The following is a 17,424-nucleotide window of genomic DNA, read 5'->3' on the forward strand; positions in this document are numbered from 1 at the left end:
ATGCTCCATGATTGATTAATGTAGACACACCTGTGCTAATGTAGATGTAGACACACCTATGCTAATGTAGATGTAGACACAGCTGTGTTAATGTAGATACAGACACACCTGTGCTAATGTAGATGCAGACACAGCTGTGCTAATGTAGATACAGACACAGCTGTGCTAATGTAGATGTAGACACAGCTGTGTTAATGTAGATACAGACACACCTGTGCTAATGTAGATGTAGACACACCTGTGTTAATGTAGATACAGACACACCTGTGCTAATGTAGATGTAGACACAGCTGTGCTAATGTAGATGCAGACACAGCTGTGCTAATGTAGATGTAGACACACCTGTGCTAATGTAGATGTAGACACACCTGTGCTAATGTAGATACAGACACACCTGTGCTAATGTAGATGTAGACACACCTGTGCTAATGTAGATACAGACACACCTGTGCTAATGTAGATGTAGACACACCTGTGCTAATGTAGATACAGACACACCTGTGCTAATGTAGATGTAGACACACCTGTGCTAATGTAGATGTAGACACACCTGTGCTAATGTAGATGTAGACACACCTGTGCCAATGTAGATACAGACACACCTGTGCTAATGTAGATACAGACACACCTGTGCTAATGTAGATACAGACACACCTGTGCTAATGTAGATACAGACACACCTGTGCTAATGTAGATGTAGACACAGCTGTGCTAATGTAGATGTAGACACAGCTGTGCTAATGTAGATGTAGACACACCTGTGCTAATGTAGATACAGACACACCTGTGCTAATGTAGATGTAGACACACCTGTGCTAATGTAGATGTAGACACACCTGTGCTAATGTAGATGTAGACACAGCTGTGCTAATGTAGATGTAGACACACCTGTGCTAATGTAGATGCAGACACACCTGTGCTAATGTAGATGTAGACACACCTGTGCTAATGTAGATGTAGACACAGCTGTGCTAATGTAGATACAGACACACCTGTGCTAATGTAGATACAGACACACCTGTGCTAATGTAGATGTAGACACAGCTGTGCTAATGTAGATACAGACACACCTGTGCTAATGTAGATGTAGACACACCTGTGCTAATGTAGATGTAGACACAGCTGTGCTAATGTAGATGTAGACACACCTGTGCTAATGTAGATGTAGACACACCTGTGCTAATGTAGATGTAGACACACCTGTGCTAATGTAGATACAGACACACCTGTGCTAATGTAGATACAGACACACCTGTGCTAATGTAGATGTAGACACACCTGTGCTAATGTAGATACAGACACACCTGTGCTAATGTAGATACAGACACACCTGTGCTAATGTAGATGTAGACACACCTGTGCTAATGTAGATACAGACACACCTGTGCTAATGTAGATGTAGACACACCTGTGCTAATGTAGATGTAGACACACCTGTGCTAATGTAGATGTAGACACACCTGTGCTAATGTAGATGTAGACACACCTGTGCTAATGTAGATACAGACACACCTGTGCTAATGTAGATACAGACACACCTGTGCTAATGTAGATACAGACACACCTGTGCTAATGTAGATGTAGACACACCTGTGCTAATGTAGATACAGACACACCTGTGCTAATGTAGATGTAGACACACCTGTGCTAATGTAGATGTAGACACACCTGTGCTAATGTAGATACAGACACACCTGTGCTAATGTAGATACAGACACACCTGTGCTAATGTAGATGTAGACACACCTGTGCTAATGTAGATACAGACACACCTGTGCTAATGTAGATACAGACACACCTGTGCTAATGTAGATGTAGACACACCTGTGCTAATGTAGATACAGACACACCTGTGCTAATGTAGATGTAGACACACCTGTGCTAATGTAGATGTAGACACACCTGTGCTAATGTAGATGTAGACACACCTGTGCTAATGTAGATGTAGACACACCTGTGCTAATGTAGATACAGACACACCTGTGCTAATGTAGATACAGACACACCTGTGCTAATGTAGATGTAGACACACCTGTGCTAATGTAGATACAGACACACCTGTGCTAATGTAGATACAGACACACCTGTGCTAATGTAGATGTAGACACACCTGTGCTAATGTAGATACAGACACCTGTGCTAATGTAGATGCAGACACACCTGTGCTAATGTAGATGTAGACACACCTGTGCTAATGTAGATGTAGACACACCTGTGCTAATGTAGATGTAGACACACCTGTGCTAATGTAGATACAGACACACCTGTGCTAATGTAGATACAGACACACCTGTGCTAATGTAGATGTAGACACACCTGTGCTAATGTAGAGACACACCTGTGCTAATGTAGATACAGACACACCTGTGCTAATGTAGATACAGACACACCTGTGCTAATGTAGATACAGACACACCTGTGCTAATGTAGATGTAGACACACCTGTGCTAATGTAGATACAGACACACCTGTGCTAATGTAGATGTAGACACACCTGTGCTAATGTAGATACAGACACACCTGTGCTAATGTAGATACAGACACACCTGTGCTAATGTAGATGTAGACACACCTGTGCTAATGTAGATACAGACACACCTGTGCTAATGTAGATACAGACACACCTGTGCTAATGTAGATGTAGACACACCTGTGCTAATGTAGATACAGACACACCTGTGCTAATGTAGATGTAGACACACCTGTGCTAATGTAGATGTAGACACACCTGTGCTAATGTAGATACAGACACACCTGTGCTAATGTAGATGTAGACACACCTGTGCTAATGTAGATACAGACACACCTGTGCTAATGTAGATGTAGACACACCTGTGCTAATGTAGATGTAGACACACCTGTGCTAATGTAGATACAGACACACCTGTGCTAATGTAGATGTAGACACACCTGTGCTAATGTAGATGTAGACACAGCTGTGCTAATGTAGATACAGACACACCTGTGCTAATGTAGATGTAGACACACCTGTGCTAATGTAGATGTAGACACACCTGTGCTAATGTAGATACAGACACACCTGTGCTAATGTAGATACAGACACACCTGTGCTAATGTAGATACAGACACACCTGTGCTAATGTAGATGTAGACACAGCTGTGCTAATGTAGATGTAGACACAGCTGTGCTAATGTAGATGTAGACACAGCTGTGCTAATGTAGATACAGACACACCTGTGCTAATGTAGATGTAGACACACCTGTGCTAATGTAGATGTAGACACACCTGTGCTAATGTAGATGTAGACACAGCTGTGCTAATGTAGATGTAGACACACCTGTGCTAATGTAGATGCAGACACACCTGTGCTAATGTAGATACAGACACACCTGTGCTAATGTAGATGTAGACACAGCTGTGCTAATGTAGATACAGACACACCTGTGCTAATGTAGATACAGACACACCTGTGCTAATGTAGATGTAGTCACAGCTGTGCTAATGTAGATACAGACACACCTGTGCTAATGTAGATGTAGACACACCTGTGCTAATGTAGATGTAGACACACCTGTGCTAATGTAGATACAGACACACCTGTGCTAATGTAGATGTAGACACACCTGTGCTAATGTAGATGTAGACACACCTGTGCTAATGTAGATACAGACACACCTGTGCTAATGTAGATACAGACACACCTGTGCTAATGTAGATGTAGACACACCTGTGCTAATGTAGATGTAGACACACCTGTGCTAATGTAGATACAGACACACCTGTGCTAATGTAGATACAGACACACCTGTGCTAATGTAGATGTAGACACACCTGTGCTAATGTAGATACAGACACACCTGTGCTAATGTAGATACAGACACACCTGTGCTAATGTAGATACAGACACACCTGTGCTAATGTAGATACAGACACACCTGTGCTAATGTAGATGTAGACACACCTGTGCTAATGTAGATACAGACACACCTGTGCTAATGTAGATACAGACACACCTGTGCTAATGTAGATACAGACACACCTGTGCTAATGTAGATGTAGACACACCTGTGCTAATGTAGATACAGACACACCTGTGCTAATGTAGATGTAGACACACCTGTGCTAATGTAGATGTAGACACACCTGTGCTAATGTAGATGTAGACACACCTGTGCTAATGTAGATGTAGACACACCTGTGCTAATGTAGATACAGACACACCTGTGCTAATGTAGATACAGACACACCTGTGCTAGATGTAGACACACCTGTGCTAATGTAGATACAGACACACCTGTGCTAATGTAGATACAGACACACCTGTGCTAATGTAGATGTAGACACACCTGTGCTAATGTAGATACAGACACACCTGTGCTAATGTAGATGTAGACACACCTGTGCTAATGTAGATGTAGACACACCTGTGCTAATGTAGATGTAGACACACCTGTGCTAATGTAGATGTAGACACACCTGTGCTAATGTAGATACAGACACACCTGTGCTAATGTAGATACAGACACACCTGTGCTAATGTAGATGTAGACACACCTGTGCTAATGTAGATACAGACACACCTGTGCTAATGTAGATACAGACACACCTGTGCTAATGTAGATGTAGACACACCTGTGCTAATGTAGATACAGACACACCTGTGCTAATGTAGATGTAGACACACCTGTGCTAACACCTGTGCTGATGTGTTTCAGACATCAGATGGTGCTGTGAAGAATCATGGGTAGCTGTTTAAGCTGTCCAGAGAAAGAGTCAATCCCTGATAATCATCAGAGCAAGTTTAAGGTGAGTTTCCTCTGACGCCATGATGTTTTTTTTCTGTTACCATGGTCACTGAGTCAGATTAGACCAAAGGGTCAAAGACCTTAGCTGCTGGACCCCCCACCATCCATGACCACACCTCTCTCTCTCTCAGGTAGGATGTAAGCCTCTCTCTCAGTTTTTCTTAGAGACATGTAGGGGGCGCTCCACAGACAGCCAGTTAAGACCCACTGTTCAAAAGCACTCTCTAGTCATTGTCCATCACCGTCTCATGGCGTTTTCTCTGGTGACCATGGGCTGAACAGCGCCAGCATTTTCATTTCTATTGGCTGTGATAAAGTCAGATCTCTGAGTGTTTACCTGTCTGTGATCTGAGTGTTTACCTGTCTGTGATCTGAGTGTTTACCTGTCTGTGATCTGAGTGTTTACCTGTCTGTGATCTGAGTGTTTACCTGTCTGTGATCTGAGTGTTTACCTGTCTGTGATCTCTGAGTGTTTACCTGTCTGTGATCTGAGTGTTTACCTGTCTGTGATCTGAGTGTTTACCTGTCTGTGATCTGAGTGTTTACCTGTCTGTGATCTGAGTGTTTACCTGTCTGTGATCTGAGTGTTTACCTGTCTGTGATCTGAGTGTTTACCTGTCTGTGATCTCTGAGTGTCTACCTGTCTGTGATCTGAGTGTCTACCTGTCTGTGATCTCTGAGTGTCTACCTGTCTGTGATCTCTGAGTGTTTACCTGTCTGTGATCTCTGAGTGTTTACCTGTCTGTGATCTCTGAGTGTTTACCTGTCTGTGATCTCTGAGTGTTTACCTGTCTGTGATCTGAGTGTTTACCTGTCTGTGATCTGAGTGTTTACCTGTCTGTGATCTGAGTGTTTACCTGTCTGTGATCTGAGTGTTTACCTGTCTGTGATCTGAGTGTTTACCTGTCTGTGATCTCTGAGTGTCTACCTGTCTGTGATCTGAGTGTCTACCTGTCTGTGATCTGAGTGTTTACCTGTCTGTGATCTCTGAGTGTCTACCTGTCTGTGATCTCTGAGTGTTTACCTGTCTGTGATCTCTGAGTGTTTACCTGTCTGTGATCTCTGAGTGTTTACCTGTCTGTGATCTGAGTGTCTACCTGTCTGTGATCTCTGAGTGTTTACCTGTCTGTGATCTCTGAGTGTCTACCTGTCTGTGATCTGAGTGTTTACCTGTCTGTGATCTGAGTGTCTACCTGTCTGGGATCTGAGTGTTTACCTGTCTGTGATCTGAGTGTTTACCTGTCTGTGATCTCTGAGTGTCTACCTGTCTGTGATCTGAGTGTTTACCTGTCTGTGATCTGAGTGTCTACCTGTCTGGGATCTGAGTGTTTACCTGTCTGTGATCTGAGTGTTTACCTGTCTGTGATCTGAGTGTTTACCTGTCTGTGATCTCTGAGTGTCTACCTGTCTGTGATCTGAGTGTTTACCTGTCTGTGATCTGAGTGTCTACCTGTCTGGGATCTGAGTGTTTACCTGTCTGTGATCTGAGTGTCTACCTGTCTGTGATCTCTGAGTGTTTACCTGTCTGTGATCTCTGAGTGTTTACCTGTCTGTGATCTGAGTGTTTACCTGTCTGTGATCTGAGTGTTTACCTGTCTGTGATCTGAGTGTTTACCTGTCTGTGATCTCTGAGTGTCTACCTGTCTGTGATCTGAGTGTCTACCTGTCTGGGATCTGAGTGTTTACCTGTCTGTTATCTCTGAGTGTTTACCTGTCTGTGATCTGAGTGTTTACCTGTCTGTGATCTGAGTGTCTACCTGTCTGTGATCTGAGTGTTTACCTGTCTGTGATCTCTGAGTGTCTACCTGTCTGTGATCTGAGTGTCTACCTGTCTGGGATCTGAGTGTTTACCTGTCTGTGATCTCTGAGTGTTTACCTGTCTGTGATCTCTGAGTGTTTACCTGTCTGTGATCTGAGTGTTTACCTGTCTGTGATCTCTGAGTGTCTACCTGTCTGTGATCTGAGTGTTTACCTGTCTGTGATCTCTGAGTGTTTACCTGTCTGTGATCTCTGAGTGTTTACCTGTCTGTGATCTCTGAGTGTTTACCTGTCTGTGATCTGAGTGTTTACCTGTCTGTGATCTCTGAGTGTCTACCTGTCTGTGATCTGAGTGTCTACCTGTCTGTGATCTGAGTGTTTACCTGTCTGTGATCTCTGAGTGTTTACCTGTCTGTGATCTGAGTGTTTACCTGTCTGTTATCTCTGAGTGTTTACCTGTCTGTGATCTGAGTGTCTACCTGTCTGTGATCTCTGAGTGTTTACCTGTCTGTGATCTCTGAGTGTTTACCTGTCTGTGATCTCTGAGTGTCTACCTGTCTGTGATCTGAGTGTCTACCTGTCTGTGATCTCTGAGTGTTTACCTGTCTGTGATCTCTGAGTGTTTACCTGTCTGTGATCTCTGAGTGTCTACCTGTCTGTGATCTGAGTGTCTACCTGTCTGGGATCTGAGTGTTTACCTGTCTGTTATCTCTGAGTGTTTACCTGTCTGTGATCTGAGTGTTTACCTGTCTGTGATCTGAGTGTCTACCTGTCTGTGATCTGAGTGTTTACCTGTCTGTGATCTGAGTGTCTACCTGTCTGTGATCTGAGTGTTTACCTGTCTGTGATCTCTGAGTGTTTACCTGTCTGTGATCTGAGTGTTTACCTGTCTGTGATCTGAGTGTTTACCTGTCTGTGATCTCTGAGTGTCTACCTGTCTGTGATCTGAGTGTCTACCTGTCTGTGATCTGAGTGTTTACCTGTCTGTGATCTCTGAGTGTCTACCTGTCTGTGATCTGAGTGTCTACCTGTCTGGGATCTGAGTGTTTACCTGTCTGTGATCTCTGAGTGTTTACCTGTCTGTGATCTCTGAGTGTTTACCTGTCTGTGATCTGAGTGTTTACCTGTCTGTGATCTCTGAGTGTCTACCTGTCTGTGATCTGAGTGTTTACCTGTCTGTGATCTCTGAGTGTTTACCTGTCTGTGATCTCTGAGTGTTTACCTGTCTGTGATCTCTGAGTGTTTACCTGTCTGTGATCTCTGAGTGTTTACCTGTCTGTGATCTGAGTGTTTACCTGTCTGTGATCTCTGAGTGTCTACCTGTCTGTGATCTGAGTGTCTACCTGTCTGTGATCTGAGTGTCTACCTGTCTGTGATCTGAGTGTTTACCTGTCTGTGATCTCTGAGTGTTTACCTGTCTGTGATCTGAGTGTTTACCTGTCTGTTATCTCTGAGTGTTTACCTGTCTGTGATCTGAGTGTCTACCTGTCTGTGATCTCTGAGTGTTTACCTGTCTGTGATCTGAGTGTTTACCTGTCTGTTATCTCTGAGTGTTTACCTGTCTGTGATCTGAGTGTTTACCTGTCTGTGATCTCTGAGTGTTTACCTGTCTGTGATCTGAGTGTTTACCTGTCTGTGATCTCTGAGTGTTTACCTGTCTGTGATCTCTGAGTGTTTACCTGTCTGTGATCTGAGTGTTTACCTGTCTGTGATCTCTGAGTGTCTACCTGTCTGTGATCTGAGTGTTTACCTGTCTGTGATCTCTGAGTGTTTACCTGTCTGTGATCTGAGTGTTTACCTGTCTGTGATCTGAGTGTTTACCTGTCTGTGATCTGAGTGTCTACCTGTCTGTGATCTGAGTGTTTACCTGTCTGTGATCTCTGAGTGTTTACCTGTCTGTGATCTGAGTGTCTACCTGTCTGTGATCTCTGAGTGTTTACCTGTCTGTGATCTGAGTGTTTACCTGTCTGTGATCTCTGAGTGTTTACCTGTCTGTGATCTCTGAGTGTTTACCTGTCTGTGATCTGAGTGTCTACCTGTCTGTGATCTCTGAGTGTTTACCTGTCTGTGATCTGAGTGTTTACCTGTCTGTGATCTCTGAGTGTTTACCTGTCTGTGATCTCTGAGTGTTTACCTGTCTGTGATCTGAGTGTCTACCTGTCTGTGATCTCTGAGTGTTTACCTGTCTGTGATCTGAGTGTTTACCTGTCTGTGATCTCTGAGTGTTTACCTGTCTGTGATCTCTGAGTGTTTACCTGTCTGTGATCTCTGAGTGTTTACCTGTCTGTGATCTGAGTGTTTACCTGTCTGTGATCTCTGAGTGTTTACCTGTCTGTGATCTGAGTGTCTACCTGTCTGTGATCTGAGTGTTTACCTGTCTGTGATCTGAGTGTCTACCTGTCTGTGATCTGAGTGTCTACCTGTCTGTGATCTGAGTGTCTACCTGTCTGTGATCTCTGAGTGTCTACCTGTCTGTGATCTGAGTGTTTACCTGTCTGTGATCTCTGAGTGTCTACCTGTCTGTGATCTCTGAGTGTCTACCTGTCTGTGATCTGAGTGTTTACCTGTCTGTGATCTCTGAGTGTTTACCTGTCTGTGATCTCTGAGTGTCTACCTGTCTGTGATCTGAGTGTCTACCTGTCTGTGATCTGAGTGTCTACCTGTCTGTGATCTGAGTGTTTACCTGTCTGTTATCTCTGAGTGTTTACCTGTCTGTGATCTGAGTGTCTACCTGTCTGTGATCTGAGTGTTTACCTGTCTGTGATCTGAGTGTCTACCTGTCTGTGATCTGAGTGTCTACCTGTCTGTGATCTCTGAGTGTTTACCTGTCTGTGATCTCTGAGTGTCTACCTGTCTGTGATCTGAGTGTTTACCTGTCTGTGATCTGAGTGTTTACCTGTCTGTGATCTCTGAGTGTTTACCTGTCTGTGATCTGAGTGTTTACCTGTCTGTGATCTGAGTGTTTACCTGTCTGTGATCTGAGTGTTTACCTGTCTGTGATCAGGTGATCAATGTGGATGACGATGGGAACGAGCTTGGTTCAGGTGTGATGGAACTGACAGACGCCGAGCTTGTCCTCCACACTCATCGCCGAGACGACGTCAGGTGGCCTTACCTGTGCCTGCGTCGCTATGGTTACGACTCCAACCTGTTCTCGTTTGAGAGCGGACGCCGTTGCCAGACGGGACAAGGTAGGCACGCACGCACTCACAACGACTTTAGTGGAAGAGGTTCTTTTGAAGGCAGCTAAAGTGTGGGTCATCATCCTGTTAAAACCCAGGTAAACTCAGGTTCACTCAGGTCAGTAAAGGTGTATTATTTTAACCCCTCCCCGTTCCTCGCCTCCCCAGGTATCTTTGCCTTCAAGTGTCCTCGGGCTGAGGAGATCTTCAACATGCTGCAGGAGGTGATGCACAGTCACAGCATCAGTGTGGTGGAGGAGGCAGTGATGGAGCCTGGACAGCACCAGCACACACCTGCAGGTAAACACACCTGTGTACAACACACACCTGCAGGTAAACACACCTGTGTACAACACACACCTGCAGGTAAACACACCTGTATTATACTACAGTGGTCATTAAACCAACACGTGTGATGACATCAGACGTTCCTTCCTGCTGTTGTCATGGTGATTTAGGTTGTTGTCTGAGTTTATAAAGAAAAAGCCTCATAGTTGAGGATTCTGCTCTCTCTGGAGGATCTGGAGTCTGACCAGTGTGGAGCCTAACAGGACCGACCTCCATACAGATCTGCCTTTAGGGGGCAGCCAGGACCGTGGAGCTGGTTCTGGTATTTTTCATTGATCTGGGCTAACGACTGTAAACCAGGTGATGATGATGATGATGGAGTGATTCTAATGTTCTGTGAAGAGTCTGACAGCTGCAGTGCATCGTGGATAAAACTGACTCCCTCAAACATCCACTCAGATGGAACCACTAACTCATCGTGACGTCACCTCTAGGATGACTGTGATTCGTGGTCATGTGACTCATCTGTGTGACATCATCGCTGACATCACCATCTCTCTCTCTCTGTAGCTCTGGGTTACTCGGTGCCGTCTGTTCCTAACGGCGTCAGCAGGATCCCGTCAGTGGGGGAGGCTCCGTCTCACCCCTCCACTCGTCACCCGTCTGTGGCCAGCACCCGCCTCCCCTCTGTGGGGGAGGAGTCAACTCACCCGCTGCTGGTGACAGAGGATGCGGTAAGACACTAACTTCCTGTTTGAATACTCAGCAGAGCCTCCTTCAGAATAAAAGTGTTCCAGTTTATTTATTATCACCTTGCTTTTCAAAATAAGATATTCTTAGACTCTCTGTAACTACCAGCTGACCCCTGTCAGTGTCTGGTGACCCTCAGGAGGGTCCCGACCCCCCTGTCGAGAACCCCTGGTGTAGAGGACACTAGCATGCGTTTTCTTGACCCTTAAAGAGCGGCTTCTCTGATTGGTGGGGCCTGAGTCTCAGCTGCTTTTATGGAAGTTAACAGCCAATTAAAGAAGTGGGCGGTAACTGGTGAGCTCAGAGGCGACCACAGATGGCGCTGCAGATCAGCCAATCGAAGAAGATCAGACTAATTCAGTTTCAGTAGATCCCAGCGTGGACCTGATCCCAGACCAGACCTGAGCCTCATCTGTTTATCAGGCTGTTCTGGGAGGCTTTTACTTTGAAAGGATGCACCAACAGCTGAGCATATAATTGTGTCTTATTCTGAGATGAAGCATTGATGTCATGTTGATGTTGTGCTGTGGCCCCGCCCCCTCAGGTGCACACCTACGTGAATACCACAGGTCTCCTGGAGGACCAGCCCAGCCCTCTGACCGTGACCACGCCTTTGGAGAGCCCCGCCTCCCCCCAGTCTCAGTGCCCTCCCACTCCTCCTCCTCCCCCAAGGGTCCGCAGTGAGGCCCCAGCCCCGCCCCCTCAGCCGGAGCCCCAGGTGCTGCTGGAGCCTCAGGGCGTGCGCTTTGTGTTAGGCCCCACCCCCGTTCAGAGGCAGCTGATTGGAGGTGGTCAATCCTCCACGGCTACCCCTGACCCCTGACCTCCAGAATGTCAACAATTCAGCTCAGCGCCGCACTGCCCTGCTGGACTATGAGAACCTGCCGGCGCTGCCTCCGGTCTGGGAGGCCAGGAAGCCCAGCAGTGAGGAGGAGGAGCCTGTGTGCGGCGGACTGAGGACGCCGTCGTTAAACGGCTACAACCACCACGGCGCCCTGCACCACTCCTACTCCCACCCTCTGTCGGCCACCCTCGAGCCCTCGCACAACTACGTCAACACAGAGAACGTGACGGCGCCGCTGAGCGCCCACCGGCCCGACACGGCCCGCCGCCATGCCGATGGCCCCACCATCTTTAACTTTGACTTCAGACGGCCGCCGCTGCCTGGGCAGGCGGAGCCGCCAAAGACTCTGAACTACATCGAGGTGGAGATGGAGCACGGCGGCGCCAACAAGGGCACCTCTGACGGCAGCAACCCTCACACGCCACGCACCCCGACTTCGCCGCTGCCCCCTACCACACCCACACGCCGCACCGAGCTCTACGCCCTCATTGACATTGAACGCACCGCCGCCATGTCCAACCTGCAGCGAGCACGGCCGCGGGACGACGGCACGTCACGAAAGACGAGACACAACAGCACGGAGCTGCCCACCAAGAGTGCCGTGTGACCCCGCCCCCGACGGGCTGTTTATAATCAAACTTCCTGTGAGCTCGCCTGAGCAGGTACTCCCTCAGACGGACCCTACCATTGGACGCTGGTGATGATGTCACAGACTCTCTTTCCTTATATGGTCAGATCAGTATTACTGAAGCATTCCATTTATTCTATGTTCACTTCCTGCTGCTGTACTGAGCACGCTCAGTATGTACAGTAGATCGCCACAATAAAAGTCTCTCTGTTTTTATTTCTACTCTGTGCACACGCCGTCCTGTCCCTCTGTCAGCTGATTGTGATGTCATCAAGGTAGAGCTTCAGACGATCTGATTGGTTCTGGTTCAGAGATGGTGCTGTAGAAACATAGGTATATGCATGTAGATGCTGCTAGGCTGGTGAGGTGCCTGAGTGGCGGCCATCTTGGAGAGGGGTTAGAGCTCTCAATGAATGTCAGTAAAAGCTGGAGGGTTTATAAGTCAGTTTATACTGACAGGATCCTGACTTCTGTTTAGAACAGAGGTTTTTAATCTTCTTTAGCCTAAGCCACTCCCTCTCTATAGCCATAAAAACAGCCTATCTAAGAACGCCTAGACTGGACCCCGTTTAGGAACCTCTGGTTTAGACCAATCACAGCTGCACCTATCTACGTGCGTACATCTACGGTAAAGTTAAACTGAGTTAACCTTCACCTCCTCCCCCGCAGTTCCTGCAGTAAATCTGTCAGTGACTCGCCGTGATGTCACAACCATGAAAGGGAGACTGGCCACGCAGACCGGGGTCTAAAGCCATGACTGATGCTCCTCTACAGGGTCACCTCTAAGCTGGTCTAACCTGGTTTACCCATGATCCAATGGAAAAGAACTCCACTACCCACAATCCTTAGTGTGACAGAGATACATGGTAAACATTCTGCTGTAGACACCTGAGTTAGCCTACACCAAGACTGGGACCTGGTCTCAATGTCCCTTCCTGCTGCTGTACTGAGCACGCTCAGTATGTACAGTAGATCGCCACAATAAAAGTCTCTCTGTTTTTATTTCTACTCTGTCACAAGTCTGAGGGTTTAGGGCCGTCCCTCTGTCAGCTCATTGTGATGTCATCAAGGTAGAGCTCAGACGAGTCTGATTGGTTCTGGTTCAGAGATGGTGCTGTAGAAAGTCTGAGGTATATGCCCACTGTAGATGCTGCTAGTCTGGTTTAGGGCCGTCCCACTGGCGGCCATCTTGGAGAGGGGTTAGAGCTCTCAATGAATGTCAGTAAAAGCTGGAGGGTTTATAAGTCAGTTTATACTGACAGGATCCTGACTTCTGTTTAGAACAGAGGTTTTTAATCTTCTTTAGCCTAAGCCACTCCCTCTCTATAGCCATAAAAACAGCCTATCTAAACGCGCTGCAGTGGCTGACGCACCGCTGTAGTGAGAACGTTCCCACAGAACGCCTAGACTGGACCCCGTTTAGGAACCTCTGGTTTAGACCAATCACAGCTGCACCTATCTACGTGCGTACATCTACGGTAAAGTTAAACTGAGTTAACCTTCACCTCCTCCCCCGCAGTTCCTGCAGTAAATCTGTCAGTGACTCGCCGTGATGTCACAACCATGAAAGGGAGACTGGCCACGCAGACCGGGGTCTAAAGCCATGACTGATGCTCCTCTACAGGGTCACCTCTAAGCTGGTCTAACCTGGTTTACCCATGATCCAATGGAAAAGAACTCCACTACCCACAATCCTTAGTGTGACAGAGATACATGGTAAACATTCTGCTGTAGACACCTGAGTTAGCCTACACCAAGACTGGGACCTGGTCTCAATGTCCACCCTCACTAACTTTGAGGCGCGTCACTCATAAAGTCTGAGGGTTTAGGGCCGTCCCACTGTCAGTCATTAAGTCTGAGGGTTTAGGGCCGTCCCACTGTCAGTCATAAAGTCTGAGGGTTTAGGGCCGTCCCACTGTCGATCATTAAGTCTGAGGGTTTAGGGCCGTCCCACTGTCAGTCATAAAGTCTGAGGGTTTAGGGCCGTCCCACTGTCGATCATTAAGTCTGAGGGTTTAGGGCCGTCCCACTGTCGATCATTAAGTCTGAGGGTTTAGGGCCGTCCCACTGTCGATCATTAAGTCTGAGGGTTTAGGGCCGTCCCACTGTCGATCATTAAGTCTGAGGGTTTAGGGCCGTCCCACTGTCGATCATTAAGTCTGAGGGTTTAGGGCCGTCCCACTGTCGATCATAAAGTCTGAGGGTTTAGGGCCGTCCCACTGTCGATCATAAAGTCTGAGGGTTTAGGGCCATCCCACTGTCGATCATTAAGTCTGAGGGTTTAGGGCCGTCCCACTGTCGATCATTAAGTCTGAGGGTTTAGGGCCGTCCCACTGTCGATCATTAAGTCTGAGGGTTTAGGGCCGTCCCACTGTCGATCATCAAGTCTGAGGGTTTAGGGCCGTCCCACTGTCGATCATCAAGTCTGAGGGTTTAGGGCCGTCCCACTGTCGATCATTAAGTCTGAGGGTTTAGGGCCGTCCCACTGTCGATCATAAAGTCTGAGGGTTTAGGGCCGTCCCACTGTCGATCATTAAGTCTGAGGGTTTAGGGCCGTCCCACTGTCGATCATTAAGTCTGAGGGTTTAGGGCCGTCCCACTGTCGATCATTAAGTCTGAGGGTTTAGGGCCGTCCCACTGTCGATCATTAAGTCTGAGGGTTTAGGGCCGTCCCACTGTCGATCATTAAGTCTGAGGGTTTAGGGCCGTCCCACTGTCAGTCATAAAGTCTGAGGGTTTAGGGCCGTCCCACTGTCGATCATTAAGTCTGAGGGTTTAGGGCCGTCCCACTGTCGATCATTAAGTCTGAGGGTTTAGGGCCGTCCCACTGTCGATCATTAAGTCTGAGGGTTTAGGGCCGTCCCACTGTCGATCATTAAGTCTGAGGGTTTAGGGCCGTCCCACTGTCGATCATTAAGTCTGAGGGTTTAGGGCCGTCCCACTGTCAGTCATTAAGTCTGAGGGTTTAGGGCCGTCCCACTGTCGATCATTAAGTCTGAGGGTTTAGGGCCGTCCCACTGTCGATCATTAAGTCTGAGGGTTTAGGGCCGTCCCACTGTCGATCATTAAGTCTGAGGGTTTAGGCCGCCCCACTGTCATCATTAAGACTGAGGGTTTAGGGCCGTCCCACTGTCAGTCATTAAGTCTGAGGGTTTAGGGCCGTCCCACTGTCGATCATTAAGTCTGAGGGTTTAGGGCCGTCCCACTGTCGATCATTAAGTCTGAGGGTTTAGGGCCGTCCCACTGTCGATCATTAAGTCTGAGGGTTTAGGGCCGTCCCACTGTCAGTCATTAAGTCTGAGGGTTTAGGGCCGTCCCACTGTCAGTCATAAAGTCTGAGGGTTTAGGGCCGTCCCACTGTCGATCATTAAGTCTGAGGGTTTAGGGCCGTCCCACTGTCAGTCATAAAGTCTGAGGGTTTAGGGCCGTCCCACTGTCGATCATTAAGTCTGAGGGTTTAGGGCCGTCCCACTGTCGATCATTAAGTCTGAGGGTTTAGGGCCGTCCCACTGTCGATCATCAAGTCTGAGGGTTTAGGGCCGTCCCACTGTCGATCATCAAGTCTGAGGGTTTAGGGCCGTCCCACTGTCAGTCATTAAGTCTGAGGGTTTAGGGCCGTCCCACTGTCGATCATTAAGTCTGAGGGTTTAGGGCCGTCCCACTGTCGATCATTAAGTCTGAGGGTTTAGGGCTGTCCCACTGTCGATCATTAAGTCTGAGGGTTTAGGGCCGTCCCACTGTCGATCATTAAGTCTGAGGGTTTAGGGCCGTCCCACTGTCGATCATAAACCTACAGACACCCACTAGGTGTCTGTGGGTGATGAGGTGAGAGGGTCAGACCCAGGTCTGCTTCATGTTGATTCTCTCTTTGAAAGCTGGAGAACGTTAGTGAAGATAAAACCAGAATAGTTGGGACATGCCGCAGAGATGATCTGTCTTTACACCCAAGCACAGTCTGAAGTTCCACCTTCAGTATTTTAAATAAACATGGCTCTGCTTAAACCGGGTCCTGGTAGATCCTCAGAATCAGGAAGTAGAATTATTGAACCATGTGTCACCAGTTAATCCAACACCAGTTAAACCGTGACACCGGTTCTTTAGACAAAACAAATGATCCTAGGTTAAATGTTTGTTAAATTTACTGCTGGGAGATTTTTTTAGTTCTGGGACCAGAAAGTTTCTGAAGACATCATCAAATATTTAAAGTTTATTTAACAGACACTTTATTTTGAAATCCTGTTGGTTTTATTAACTCTTCGTCAGCCCTCCTGCAGTCCTTTCATTCTTTATAAGATTAAAACTCTGGATGTGACTGAACAGATCTGAGTGGAAAACCTCCGACAACATTTAAAAATGACTGAAAAGTTAAAGCGGTTCAGAGATCTGTGGGTATTGATCATCTGACCATCATCAGCCAATCAGAGCAGGACGAAGCATCAGCTGACGTCAGTAGACATGTTTTTATACTGACACAGAATCCTGATTCAGAGACCAGATTTACCTGACAGGTGTAACCTCCTGAGGACGGTCAGGTGTCACGGTCGAAACACGAGAGGAATCTGAAGAGACCAGGATCAGGACCAGGATCAGTCTAAATGTTTAAGCCCATTTCTATTTACTGGTGACTAAACATGTTAAAATGTCCTTTCAAAGTAAGAGTCTAGACTCAAAGTCTCAGTGTGACCAGGTGGAAGATGTAACATTTTATTTTGGAGGCACTTTTGATTTGAGGAAACACGTTTATTTTGAAAGGATGGGACAGGAAGATGTTTTCCTGAAGCGTCACCTGGTGGTCCGTGAAAAGGTAAGAAAATGAAAGTACTGTGATTTAATGTCCACTGTGAAACTGGCTCCGCCTCTTGTTGCTTGGGAACCAATCAAAGAGAACCAATCAGTGACATCACAAAAAACCAAGATCATCTCTGATAATGGAATTAAAAAGGTTTGGAATCATCCACATGGTGGAGCTGTTGAGCCATTTTAGTTCTCAGTACAGACGATGATTGATGATTTAAATATTTTCAATGACAAATAATCCCAGATTTATTTTAGATATCAGATTTACTGATTGAATGTCAGCAGCTGAAGCCTTTTAAGTTTCGTTTAATCTCAAAATTTGGTATTTTGATTTCCTCCCTGAAAATGTTCTAGATGATTAAATTAAAAACAAAGTTTAAGGCATCATTAAAATCATATTTGACCCGGA

General features: G+C 46.8%; 1 protein-coding gene across 1 annotated transcript in view; it reads left to right on the top strand.

Moving 5' to 3' along the window:
* LOC121514684 (fibroblast growth factor receptor substrate 2-like) overlaps positions 1-12,440 on the top strand; it is a 35,606-nt gene extending 23,166 nt beyond the window's left edge. The window contains 6 exon segments of the mRNA XM_041794913.1: positions 4,679-4,769; positions 9,531-9,717; positions 9,877-10,008; positions 10,567-10,730; positions 11,291-11,526; positions 11,528-12,440. Of these exon segments, the coding sequence (XP_041650847.1) occupies positions 4,704-4,769; positions 9,531-9,717; positions 9,877-10,008; positions 10,567-10,730; positions 11,291-11,526; positions 11,528-12,197 (1,455 nt within the window). The 5' untranslated portion in view covers positions 4,679-4,703 and the 3' untranslated portion in view covers positions 12,198-12,440.
* Positions 12,441-17,424: the final 4,984 nt, after the last annotated feature.

The sequence above is a fragment of the Cheilinus undulatus genome, linkage group 9 (assembly GCF_018320785.1).
Source record: "Cheilinus undulatus linkage group 9, ASM1832078v1, whole genome shotgun sequence".
Lineage (NCBI taxonomy): Eukaryota > Metazoa > Chordata > Actinopteri > Labriformes > Labridae > Cheilinus > Cheilinus undulatus.